This window comes from Eschrichtius robustus, chromosome 13 (genome assembly GCF_028021215.1).
Source record: "Eschrichtius robustus isolate mEscRob2 chromosome 13, mEscRob2.pri, whole genome shotgun sequence".
Taxonomy (NCBI): Eukaryota; Metazoa; Chordata; class Mammalia; order Artiodactyla; family Eschrichtiidae; genus Eschrichtius; species Eschrichtius robustus.
In genome coordinates this window covers 25,537,939-25,551,832 of record NC_090836.1, presented here as the reverse complement: position 1 = coordinate 25,551,832, position 13,894 = coordinate 25,537,939, and the positions used below count along the sequence as shown (strand labels likewise).

At 39.1% G+C, this 13,894-nt stretch overlaps 1 protein-coding gene across 3 annotated transcripts in view; it reads left to right on the top strand.

The window, feature by feature from the left end:
- TMTC1 (transmembrane O-mannosyltransferase targeting cadherins 1) overlaps positions 1-13,894 on the top strand; it is a 254,750-nt gene that overhangs the window by 146,097 nt on the left and 94,759 nt on the right. For all 3 annotated transcript variants that reach the window (XM_068560185.1, XM_068560184.1, XM_068560186.1), the window contains exon 8: positions 1,463-1,652. In XM_068560185.1, the coding sequence (XP_068416286.1) occupies positions 1,463-1,652 (190 nt within the window). The remainder of the gene's footprint in view (positions 1-1,462; positions 1,653-13,894) is intronic.

The window sequence follows — 13,894 nt, the reverse complement described above, 5'->3', positions numbered from 1 at the left end:
GGCACTCATCTCCTTCTGCCTCTTTAATTCTGTGTATCTTATTTTCACTACTGGATTTTACATTCCTTGAGGGCAAGGGATTTATCTGTTTCTCTGGTTTAGTCCCATGTAGATTGTCAAAGAGAAACACAGCTGGACATTAGTTAGAGCAATAAGAACACACTTTATTCAGTAACTACTGACAGTTCAGGAAACAGCTGAGCTCCATTCTGATTTGCGCAGGGTTGACTGGGTATTTTAAAGAGAGAATGGGAGGGGCGGCAAATAGGGGTTCGGCAGAGTCAGAGAAGTAAAAAATTACAAAGGGTTGATCGTCTAAGTGCATTTAGGCTGTGTCTGCTGGCTGGCAGTTATCAGAGTTAGGATTCTGTCCTCCCACGGTCTGGGAGACAGGCCCCTTCCTCCTGATGATTACATTTTAAAGGAATGACTCTCAGTTCCTTGAGAAAGACTTCTGAGTTGTAAGAGATACATATTCCCAACTGTAAATCCTTTGTAGTAAATGCACTAAGAAACGGAGGTCAGGGGCCTTTTTGTCAGGGATTAGCTAGAAAAAGGTAAATTCTCCTGGCAATGATGATCTTTCTCAGGCAGACATTTTAGTGGAGGGGCTGGGGTCATCCCAGGAACATGGCGTTATGCTGCTAAAAGCCATACTAGAGTTTGGCCATCCCCTAGTGCAGAGGTTTGGATGGAGTTTGTTATATGCTGAAAGTTCTGCAGTTTTCAGGGGTCTAGAACACCAGTTAAAGAATTTGTGTTTACTGAACAAACTTAAGTAAATTTAGTTTCCTCTACGCTGAAAGGAAGGGGGTCAGTTAGAATGCCTTAGTGCCTAGACACAGCCAGGAAACAGGAGTAACATCCCCAATCATAAATTTCCTTCCCTAGGTCCACCTGGCTATTCTTATTATCAAGGACAGCTGTACTTCCGTCCTCTTAAACACTAGCCTCTCGATTTGTAAGAGACTTTATCTCCTTACCACAGATATTTTGATTTTTTTGAAATAGTTCAAAATGGATCAATCTATTATAAAATGGTTAATATTTTCATAATATCTACTGCAGGATTTGGGGCACTATTAAAAAAGGACAGGTCAAATGTCTCTTACCCAGGGAATAGTACCCAACAGGGCAGCATTTCATGTCATATGCTTTCATCTATACCATTTATCTCAGTTGTTATGTATTTATTTATGATAATTTTTAAATATAGGTCATAGAAACTTTGTCTTATTCATCATTGAAAGGCCAGCACTTACCACAGTGACTAGCAGCTATTAAATAGATTACAAAATGATCAACTTAATGACTAAATGAATGAATGACTTTCCATCTTACCTTGTCTTTTCTATAACATTGATAGTATAGAAGTGCTATTTAATAGAAACATGGTGAATGAATGTTTGCAAAATGTCATGGATCTTGAGTTATGTTTCAGTGACGACTCTTCTCTTTGTAGATTCCTTACCTATTCCTACCTCTTGGCCTTCAACGTGTGGCTTCTGCTTGCACCTGTTACCCTGTGCTATGACTGGCAGGTGGGCAGTATTCCTCTGGTAGAGACCATATGGGACACGCGGAACTTAGCCACCGTCCTTCTGGCAGTTGTGATGGCCTTACTGAGCCTTCATTGTTTAGCAGCCTTCAAGGTAATTTTCTTAAGATTCAAATGAATTCTACATTTCAAGAGAGATACTCTATACTCAGTAACTCTTTTTTGCAAGGGGGTGTGGGTCTAAATTGAATTTACTCATTCATCTAAAAAATTTTGTGTATTTAAAAATTTTCCATAAAGGTAATATATATTTTAAAGACCTTATCAGGGTTAATAGACCAAGGTTACAATGTTTGCAAATGAGAAATTTTTTTCTTGCAGTGGTTGACTCATTTTTGACCTAATTCGTTTGATTTCATGTAATGATAAATGAGATAATGATAACATGTTCATAAGTGCTTAAATATGGATAAGATTCTGCTTACACTAATAAATGCCTGCCTGAGTTGGTTGGGTGATTCTCACTTCAAAAAAAAGATAATAGCACAAAACTTTATTAAAAGTTTTAATATTGGGAACTTGGAAAAATATTGGAACGTGGAAAAAATTATTAAATGTAACCATTTCAAAAACGATCAAAGACAGCAAAGAACTTGAAAATATTTACTTATTAAAAACTGCTACTGCCTTGTGTAAGATGCTTCTTGCCTGAGGATATTCCCATCCCCCCAGATCTAGTGTTAAAAACTCACAGGTTTACAGGCTGGAGGTGGCTGATTTGGTTTGGGAGAGTAGCAGAGCACCTAGCAATTTAAGGGGTAGATTTTGGAAGCAAGAGAGCTGTACAAGGGCTGAGATAATACACTCTCCGCGCATTCACGGATGAATGAGAAAACAACATGTGCACGTGGGACATCCTAGAAAGCGTGAGCAAAACTGAAAGCCTGGGGAGACTTACTTATTTGCTGCAAATTTGAATGAATTCTTCAACACAAATGCAGGTTGGGCGGCAGAGGGTGGAAGTTTCACTGGCTTTAGTTGTCTGTATATAACCTCTGATGAAATCATTGGCTGATCATAAAGCTATGCAGGAACAAGAGAGATTCCCCAGAGATCCAGGCAAAAGAAAGAAAGAAACAAATAAAACCCCACTAAGCAAAAATTTCGGCTCTCTACATAAAAACAGATTTTTCAGTTTGAATCCAGGCAAGTTTATCATATATTAAAACAGGAAACCATCAAATTTCAGAAGAACAAAATAGAATAGAGAGTCACTATAATGTATGACACACAATGTCGGGTTTTTAATTAGATTACTGGACATGTAAAGAAATAGGTGACCCAAAGTCAGGAAAAAATAGTCAGTAGAAAATGGAATAGAATTCAGATTCCAAAGATAAACTCACATTTACAAGCTTAACTGATTTTTGACAAAGTTACCAATGTAATTCAATGGGGAAATATAAGGTACTGAAATACAGAATTATCTGTAAGGGGAAAATGTGAACATTAACCCCTACCTTATACTATACACTTAGAAAGTATTTCTAAGTGGATCATAGTCCTAAACAAAAGAGTTAAATAACACCAAAAATTCTAAAAGGAAATAATAGAAGAAAATCTTCTCGGTAAGGGCTACCATAACTACCCTATTTAAAATGAAATCACATACCCTCTGCTCCACATCTTACCTCCCTTTCACTTAACTTTTTCTTCACTATACTTCCAGTTTCTAAAATGCTATATAATTTTGTTATTTTATGTAATGTCTGTTTCCTCCAACTAGAGCATAAACCCCACGAGGACAGAGATTATTTTCTGTTTTGTTCAATGCCATATTTCTAACATCAAGAGTTTGTCACATCCAATATTTATTATCTAAATTTTATTGTTTGCCACTCAATATACATTATCTAAATGAATAAAATCATAAAAAGTTAGAAACTCTATTTCGATTTTGGTATGCAGAACCTTTTGCTTAAGTGAACTATATTTAAAGCCTAAAAAAAGACTGTGCTCAATACCGGTGTGAAATGTTTGGGAGTCAATATGGGGTTTGTTTTATTAGCCGTTCAGTGTGGTTTGACATGCCTGCTATACTGGTATTGATTTGCAAGAGCAAATGTAGTAGAGTGCTGGACTGGTATGTCAGAAAGGGGTTTTCTTGACTCTCTCCCGGCTAACTAAAGGGAGTGGTGCGTCCCCACAGGCTGTCATCTTGGTCAGGTTATGTTAAAGCTGGACCTTCATGCTAGCAGTAAACCCCTGCACATAGGCGAACCTTGGCCATCCCCAGAGCATCTGTGGTAACATGATGAATGAATGGAAACTTCCTCGTTGGAAGGCTTTTAATCCTTTTCTTTCATGGAATTTGTTCCAAAATCACTTTACTGCATCAGGAAAAACATTAGCAAAGCATTCCAGCTGTGGTGATAGTAAGATTTAGCTCTTCTGTGGTGGCTTTTATCTTGAAAATTCTTTGCGAACATTAACTAAAGCCTCTGGCAATTCTTGGAGGCTACTTGCACTTTCTACATTTTCTTCTTTCAGAGTTTGGAGACAGAGGTTTGGCATCTAGCTCATGTTTACGTGGCCTTGCCTCTCTGTTCTTGATCTACTTACACATTGGAAGGTCTTAAAAATCAGATTCTCCTGCTAATTCGTAAGCTCTTGAAGCGGAGATAATCTTGGTTATTCTATGTGGTGATTAGTTACTAAGGACATGATCCTAAGGGCTCTGACTCCAAGACAATACACAGTAGAGTTAAGATTTTATGAAAATAGAGGTCTTGCTTTACCGACATTTTTCTGTGCTAAAAAGGAACAGTGGATGAAATGTTTACAATAATGTCAGCAAAATAAACACAGCTCTGTCCACCTAGAATATTTCCAAATGATGTGTGTACTGCATCAATGTGTTGGATTGAAATTACTTTATAATCCCTGGCTATTTCCTTAAATCTTGAGATAGTGAGTCCATATGATACATTACCAGGGGAAAAAATGATTGGATAAACAAGCATAAACATTGAGTCCAGGGAATCATGGAAAATATTTCTTTTATTTCACCTTTGATGGATTCTCAGTCATACAAAGGCCACCCTGGCTTATATTCAGGGGAGAGCATGTTCTTTTTAGCCTCACTACTTCTTCCTCTTTAATTCTCTTAATGTTGATTGAGTGTCTACTTGTTGCCAGGATTACAGCAGGGAACAAAATGAAGGTCTTGCCTACATGGAGCTTACAGTTAAACACTTAAAATTTGTCGTTACATGCCAGGTGTTGGTAAGGGCTGTGAGGAGTTCAGGGCTGACCTCACAGATATTATGACATTGAGCAGAGATATAAAGGAAGTGAAGGAATGAGCCATTTGACTGTTGGGGGAGGGGTATTTCAAGTAGAAGGAAAGCAAGTGCCAAGGCCCTGAGGCAGGAAAGTGCTGGAGTGTTCACAGAACAGCAGCGAAGCTGACACGGCTGCAGCAGAGGGGTCAAGGGTAGAGCCAAATGAAATGATGTCCAGGAGATGATGGAGTGTGTGTGTGTGTGTGTGTGTGCACACGCAGGATCAAGCCTAGGTCTTTTAAGCCTCTGCCTACTTTCTTTTTACCTGCCATGCTTTTTCCACAGGGTCTCTGGCTCTGTTAACTGTTGGATGGATTTTTGGTTTGTTTGTTTGTTTGTTTTAAATTTATTTATTTAATTTTTGGCTGTGCTGGGTCTTCGTTTCTGTGTGAGGGCTTTCTCCAGTTGAGGCAAGTGGGGGCCACTCTTCATCGCGGTGCGCGGGCCTCTCACTATCGCGGCCTCTCTTGTTGTGGAGCACAGGCTCCAGACGCGCAGGCTCAGTAGTTGTGGCTCACGGGCCTAGTTGCTCCGCGGCATGTGGGATCTTCCCAGACCAGGGCTCAAACCCGTGTCCCCTGCATTGGCAGGCAGATTCTCAACCACTGCGCCACCAGGGAAGCCCTGTTGGATGGTTTTGTCTGATTTTCTTGTTGATATGGTCTGGCCATGGAGGGGAACGAGATGGGGAAAGAATTCAGGTCCTTTGTAAAGAATTTAGATGTTTCTGTGTATGTGTTTGTGGAAGATAAGAGGTGAGGGTTGAAGGAAAAGGGCAGCCTTGGAGTCCATAAGGCATCTATAAGACATACAAATCTTTCTTTTGCTAATATTAACCAGCTTTGGGGAGGGCATAACTTTGGGGCAATATATATGCTTACAATCTTTGTTTCTCCTCCAATTTACTAAACTCACTTCTTTCATCCTACCTTGTTATCGACCAGGGCACTGGTGGAGGGGGATATAATCTACCCTGATACAATTGTATTTACACCTAATTGAATTTTTTCTGGAAAATATTTTGACTTTACAAAGCAACAAATTACCACGTGTAAGAAATAAAAGAGCAGTTATCTCCCAATTCCCAACCACACCCCAAGACCCACCCTCTGCAGGCCTGCTTTGAACATTTGTCCTTATACATTTTTACACTTATTGAAAACAAAAACAAATTCTCTCTTTTATACAAGTAAGTTAAGTTACACACCATTATAAATCACAGACCCTTCTAGGCCACTTCCACAGCCAGTTGGAGTGTCCCTCTAGGTAAGCAGCTCAGAGAGCAGATGTCTGAATTTTGACAAGCTTTTGTCCAGGGTTGAGTGGGAGAACTAGGGCTCAGAATCTGAGGGTTTTCTTTCTCTAGAAATAATCACAGAATTAATTTAAAGATTGTTTCTAATTTGTCCTATTTTCATGGCGTAAGAAATTTAAGACCTCAGGGAGTAGTTTATTATTTATCATAAAAGAGCTCACTTGCATCTTTGAGAATTTAAATGTGAAATTTGTCTTATTCTGTGCCTCTCCATCACCTCCTTCTATTCACACCCTTTATTCACGAGGAATACATTTGAGCTTATATTACATAATGTAGAGAACAATCTAGAAACTCATTATTGGATTGAATTCTTTTTAACAATTAATTTTAAAGTGAACTAATTTGCTCTCACTCATTGTAATGAGGATAATCTCTCTGTTGGAATGTATGTACAGTAGAGATACAGAGCACTTAAGCCATGGAGGCTGGTTATTCCATTCTCTCCTATGAATAGTGAATGTTTATATACCAAGAGAACAATAGGCCGAAAATGTACTTGGGTTTTTCTTACAGACTGCGCCAATAGTCATCAGACTATTGACTTGCAATAAAATAGTGACATATGTCAGGAATGTCAGGAAAGTTTGGATTAATTTGGATTGTTTACAGGAGTTAATACCGTTGGTCCTACTCTTTATACTTGCCCTTTTCCCATGTCCTTTAATGCGATTTCCTGTGTTACAGAGGAAACACCACTAAGTTATATTTAAGAGTAATTTATTTGTTATTGATTCTTTATTACATTCTCACAAGGTATCTTGAGATGTTAAGATTTTTTTAATATCTTTTATAATATCGGGGCATGCTTGTAAAAAAGTAAAACGTGAGGAAAAAAGAGGAAAGTTAATGATACCCAGCTTTCCCAATAATGACCTCAACAATGAGATGTCTTTTGAGAACAGACATTAAGCAGTGGAGGTCCGCTCCCCCAGGTATGAGGCTTTCAGGGTTGGTTTTGTTTGGTTTTTTTGTTTTCATTTTCAGTAGAGGTCACAGCTTTGCCCCAGATTTTCCATTCATAGTCTTCTACATCATTCCCTTGAAACCAGCACAAATCTTCGGCTACGTCTCTGGGCCCTGGAAAACAAGTCAAATTCTCAGGTCTGCAAAGGGATGAATGTGCAGCCTGACCAGTGGAGGTGACCACCAGTGACAACTTGGTGGAAATGGAGAGGCGGGATGGAGCGGGGGTCCTGCATCTTCTCCTTCGGGAGGTGGCTGTGTTCTTCTCTGAGATTTCCCTTCATGTTCCCAGCCTTGCTCTTGATTAGCCTCCATGCTAGTGTGTGTCACAGCCTCCAGCAGCACACTCAGTGAAAGAGCAGACAGATGGACAAGTGGAGACTGTCAGCCTCAGATCTCTCTTTCATTAAAACGCCCACACAACTCAACAAGGAGGAAAGATCGGAAAGTGATTATTTTCTCATTGACATTCTTACCTCATTCCCAAAAGTACTTGGAACAGAAGGAGCTTATGAGAATAAGCATAATACAATAGGGCAGATCAGGAGATGGCAAACTTTTCTCTTTCTTTTGGCAAAGAACCAGATAGAAAATATTTGAGGTTTTGTCATACAGTCTGTCACAACTATTCAACTCCACCAGTGGCGCATAAATTAGCTGACCCCTGCTGTAGAACATTGTACTACCATAGATTCATACAGTTGAACTGAACATGCTTTCAGATTTCTGGAAATTACTTTGCATTTAGCTTAGCCAAATAGTACGTTATGGTATTATTGTGTCACATAGATCGCTGTGGAATAACTCTTTTAAATTCCAGAATAGGCATTTTGAAACCTGGTAAAATAAGCATCGTGTTGTAATATTCCAAATGGTAAAATAAAATTGAACTTGAGGAATGAAGATTTCATTTAATGGTTAATGGCTTTGTGCCAATATTAATGGGTTTTTTTTCTTTTCTTCTGGCCTACGTTTTTCTTTTCAGTTTCCATTCTCTGGAAGCTTCATGTTCTCCATCCTTTGTCCTCAATTCATGAGAATCCGCCTCATACTATTACAGGTCCAATGTTTCCAGCTCATTTACAGCCCATCCTGTTTGTCCTGCTTTGGAACCCCTGCAGTCACTGATAGAAGAGGCCCTGTGATGGCTTGCCATGGTCCATCTGTCTGTGACCACCAGTGCTTTGGGAGGAGCCATTGTCTGGGATGTCTCTCTGTCTCAAATTTGGCCAGCCTAGTTGATCCAGGCTCTTCTCACTTCCCTCAGCTGGCTTCTCCACCTGCCACTTTTACCAGTGGTGATAATGTCCTGCTACCGGGCCACAGTTTTCCAAGGCAGTACCTGTAGTCAATTTTGGCCATGCGCTAAAGCTGAGATTTCTGTTTACATCATTTTTCTGATGAAAGTTGGAAAATGAGCTTACCACTTCATCAGATGTGATACTGGAAAATGGAGAAGTTGAATTTGCACCTTATTTTAAAATGGAACCCATTTAAAGATCCATTGCTACTGCCTCTTCCCACATACTTTTACATCACTGCTTTGCCGTACATGATACAAATTGTGACTTATGTTCTGTCACTCTAATTTCATTTGGTAGTCTACTTTAAATTCATGACCACCAACTTCAGGTGGGAGCCAGGCCCCTCCATGTAAGAGGCAGCCCAGGTGTGGAGGAGCACTGCCCCAAGTTCCAGATCCAGAGTCCCGAGACTGGGACGAGGGGAGGCTGCAGAGTGGAGTGATTAGCGCTGACCTGAGTCAGGCCAGGCTGTGCCCCTGGCCCGTGTGAGCTCACCTTGTTCAGCCCTGTTCTTGCACCGTAGTTATTGTGAGGTTGAACCATGGCAAGCCACGCTGGACACTCAGCACAGTGGCTGGCATGTGGGAAACACTGAGTACCTGACAGCTGTTTTTGTAGTCCTTGTCACCATCACCATCATCGAGCAATCATCACAGCTCAAAGTCAGGAGCACAATAAGGCCTCTTGTTTCCATTTTGTAGGAATAACTAGTCTTGAAAAAACGTAACCCAGTTGACTGCTTTTTTTTTGATTCTGTGTATTTCAATTTACAGTCATGCTTTAGATCATCAAAAAATATTTATAACACTGCTGAAGATTGATCCTGCCCTCCTACCTCCCTTTATTCCCCCATCCTAGGTAACAGAGGTTTAAATTCTTGACCTAAGAGCTAAGAGTAGTAACAAACTTGCAGGTGTTTAATGTTTAAGCATATTTTGGAATTTGGAAGTAGATATGTTCAAATATCATATAAGGGCAGAATCCTAACATAAAACTACTCTATCTCGTTCAAAAAATGAATGTTTATCAAGAGAAAGAGAATAGTGACAAACATCACTGACTTATGTACAAATGAACATTGGAGTTATCACCTAAACCTCCAAACTATAGAAATATGATAGATGTTTTTAAGGGTATTTGAAAGTTTACCAGAATAAGCAAGATACAAGAAAAGATTCATTTTCTTTTATTGTTGTTCTTAAAACCTGTTACTGTCATTACCAGATTTCTCCATTCCACTCAGTGCTGGGTATTGGAACAAAATAGCCATTGGAGATGCATCTTTTTATTCAGTGGCTACCTGAAAATCAGAGGCCCTTGTGCAGTCTTCCCAAGGCATTCTTTGTTGTCTATTACTAATATGTCGCCTGGAAAGTCATTTTTCCTTGGCTGCATCCGAACCTAAAGCAGATCCTTCTCATGTTCTGTGTAGTACACAGTTCAGTTGCACTGCTCTGCTTGGCTTTTGATCTGGGCCTGGCAGGAGCTTTTTCACATCATTAAATAATTTGTTTTATTCCTTGCCTTCACATGGCAATTACATTTTCACAAGTCACACTCTTTAATAAGAAAATGACTTACCTACCCCTCTGATGTTTATACCTTAGATGGAAGACTCACTGAATTTATTAATGGAAGAATTTTAGATAGTTGCATAATGGAAAAAAGGAATTTTCAGGCATCAGTAACAGCTTTATTTATTTTTCTTGATTGTATGCTTTATGATTCTCAGCAAGATTTTATAGTCTGTATTATTATTTGCTTTTACTCAGAATAATTGTCACCTTTTGAGTGATAAGCTTAATTTTTAACACATTTTACTATTTCTTTTAACTTAATGATTTATACTCTCATAAAAGCAACTCATTACCACTTAGCCTTGCAATGCTTCTGATTGTTTTAAACTCTTAAAAAGGTCAAAAGACATTTTTATAACTCCTGGAGCCATTCTGTCATTATTTCCATTGAGAATGTGACATTTCTATTTAAAGGAGCACACCCTTTCCATATTGTTTGAAGAAAACCATGAAATACGTAATTAGGATGCCCAAAAATAAAAGCAGCTAAAACAAGTTCCTCTAAACAGAAAACCCATTGGAAATGCTTATTGTATTGGAAAATACAAAGGAGACTGAAGTGATTGATTGCCAGATTCTCTAGGTGGTTCACTGTAAGTACAAAGCCCAAGGAGCCTATAAAGGAGTGATAAATGCAACGTGGGGAGAATCAATCCCCTCCTTAAAAACAAAAAAAACAAAAAAACTAAAATGCCTTACTTTTACACATGCTTTGCCTAAAGAGGCAGCATGGAGTATTAGAAAGAAAACGAGTTTGTCATACAAGCTTTAATGTTTCTGTATTTCCATTATTACACATCAAAATGTTGACAATAGGGTCTTCAAACTTTGTTCTCACTTAAAATATAATCAGAATGAATGAAATAATATATATGGTACATGGGGTTGTTCAGGAATGCAAATGCTGTATAAATGCATTTCCACATGGTGTTTCAGGTCAACATTCTGAAATTTAACTCCTGAACTTACCCGTTCATTGTTTCCCTGACCGTGATTTCCCACCTTTGTGCGTCCTACTAGTTGCCCAAGCCAAAATTCTTGGGGTTTTCTTGTTGCCTCTCTGTCTTGCTCGTTAATATTTATTACATTCAACCCATCAATAAATCCTGTCAACTTTTGTTTCAAAATATGTCTAGAATCTGACCCCTTCTCACTGCCGTCACTGCTATCACCCTGGTCCAAGCCATTCTCTCTCACCTAGATTATTGCCATAGCCTCCAACTAGTTGGCCTGCTTCTACCCTAGTGCCAGTGGTCCAGACTATTCTCAGTACAGTGACTACCATGATTCTTAAAAATGTAAATCAGATCCTGTCTTTATTGTACTTAAAATTTTTCAGTGGCTCCTTATTTCTCGCAAGTAAAAGTCATAACTTTTATAATGGCCGAAAAGGTTTTACATGCTCTGTCCCCATTATTTTTCTGGTTTCTTCTTGAACTCATTTCTTCCTATGAAACGAATACTGTGGCTGACTCCTTCATCTCTTGCAAGTCTTTGCTTAATTGCCACCTTCTCAATGAGGCATACTCTGTCCACCATGTTTAGAATTGCAACCCCCTTCTTGTCCACCCACCTTATATTGCAGATACCCCTCACCAGACTATCTTTTTTTTCCCCTCTCTGGAAAGGCAGCGGTTTTTGTGTGTGTGTCTGTTTTGCTAACTGATGTATGCCAAAGAGCCTAGAATAGTGTCTGGAAAATACAGAGAAGATGGAAGTTATTGATTGCTAAATTCTTTAAGTGATTGCCTGTAAGCACAATGCCCAAAGAGACTAAAAAGAGAAGGCAATAATACATATTTGTTGAATGAGTGAGTAATCAGTGATGGTGTTTTACCAAGGGCCTCATTGCTGAGGTTGGAAAAGTTACCAAGAATACTTTGAGGAAGCAAATTATTAGGGGGAGTGTCCTCTAGTATCCTTGATGCTCCTGTACTTTGTGTGTCTCATAGGCAGAGGCCAGGGGTCTGAGTAGCATGACCAGTCTCAGTCAGCAGCCACATATATAGCTGTGTGTTGGAAATGGAAACTGGTCTTAAAAGCTGACAAGGTATTTAGAGACAAGCAGAATAAATTTGTAAGTGCAGGAAAGTGCATTTAGAGAGGAAAAGCCTAGAGGAAATGATAACGTATTCGATATTTAATTTATTGATCATTCATTTGTTCCCAAAAATACGCTGAGTATGGAGAATAAAAATAGAAGTAAACCCAGTAGCTACCTTGAAGAGCTTGGTTTTCTCCACTTTCAGTCCATCCCTCCAGCTCTGAGAGAATTATCCTTCTAAACACAGATATGCCTCTCACCTGCCAAGAAACTTTCCTGCTCTTAGGACTTATCCTGGCGGGAGCCAAGACTATGCTGATGGGTGGCTTGATAAAGTTCTCTAAATGTATAGTGATTTTTTACATGGTAATCATCTATTCTACATCTACGAAGGATGAGCGACAGAAAATGTATTTCAGCTGTAGCATGAAGGCTATAAAAGAGATGTAGGGAATATTTGGCAGACAGTGAGATGATTTTGGGGGCAGGTTATAGAAGCTCCTAAGATGGAAACTTTTCTTTTTAACTTCATTCTGCTTGAGCAGTTTATACCAGCATTTCTCAAAATATGTTCTAGCATCATATAGGTCATTAAGTAAGGTTACTCTAAATAAAGATCCTGCATTTCAGAAGCACTAGATTTAGAGAAGTTAAATATATTTTTCTTTACTGAGGGACTTCACAAAACCTTTACTGTGCTCTAAGCAGCCTTTTGAGGTTTTTTTTTTTTATTGGAGTAAAATTGCTTTACAATGTTGTGTTAGTTTCTGCTGTACAATGAAGTGAATCAGCTATATGTATACCTATATCCCCTCCCTCTTGGACCTCCCTCCCACCCCACCCCATCTAGGTCATCATAGAACACTGAGCTGAGCTCCCTGTGCTATACAGCAGGTTCCCACTAGCTATCTGTTTTACACATGGCGGTGTATTTATGTCAAACCTAATCTCACAATTCGTCCCACCTTCCCCTTCCCCCCCCGTCCACATGTCCATTCTCTACATCTGCATCTCTATTCCTGTCCTACAAATAGGTTCATCTGTACCATTTTTCTAGATTCCACATATATGAGTTAATATACAGTATTTGTTTTTGTCTTTCTGGCTTACTTCACTCTGTATGACAGTCTCTAGATCCATCCACATCTCTACAAATGACCAATTTCATTCCTTTTTATGGGTGAGTAATATTCCATTGTATATATGTACCACATCTTCTTTATCCATTCATCTATCTTTGGACATTTAGGTTGTTTCCATGTCTTGGCTATTGAGTTTTTAAATGGGTATATAGTAAGTGGCATTTCTCAAATTTATTTGAATTTGGAAACTTTTTTAGGGCCTTCTTGCAGGATCAGTGTTGTGATAGCATGTTTTGGGAAGTATTGACTTGGAGGTACCAGGGCTGGTGGCTAAGTGAATTTTGAGAGTCCATTCTTGAGCAGTGTTTAAACACTTTCTTGCTGCCATATATGTACCTTCAAAAACAATAGCCACCACCACAGCATCAACAAAACAATTTTCATATTATTATCCCTATAGCAATACCACCTGAAAAAGTGAGAGGTACAGCCTTGGAACAGATTCCTGGAGACTTGGTTTTCATCAGATTGAGGCTGTAATTAGAAATTTGGATGTGGGTATTTGATGCAATGACTGTGACGGCTAAGGCTCATGATGGGATGAGGATACTGCATGGCCATCCATCAAATGCCATAGTTTGGGGAAGTGAGTATTACCTTGAGTAACTGATTCATCCATATATGAAGTGACAGTTTTCCAAGTGAAACCAAAGTGACATGGCATGTATCCCTGCACATGTAGTACTCCCTGTAACTGGAGAAAG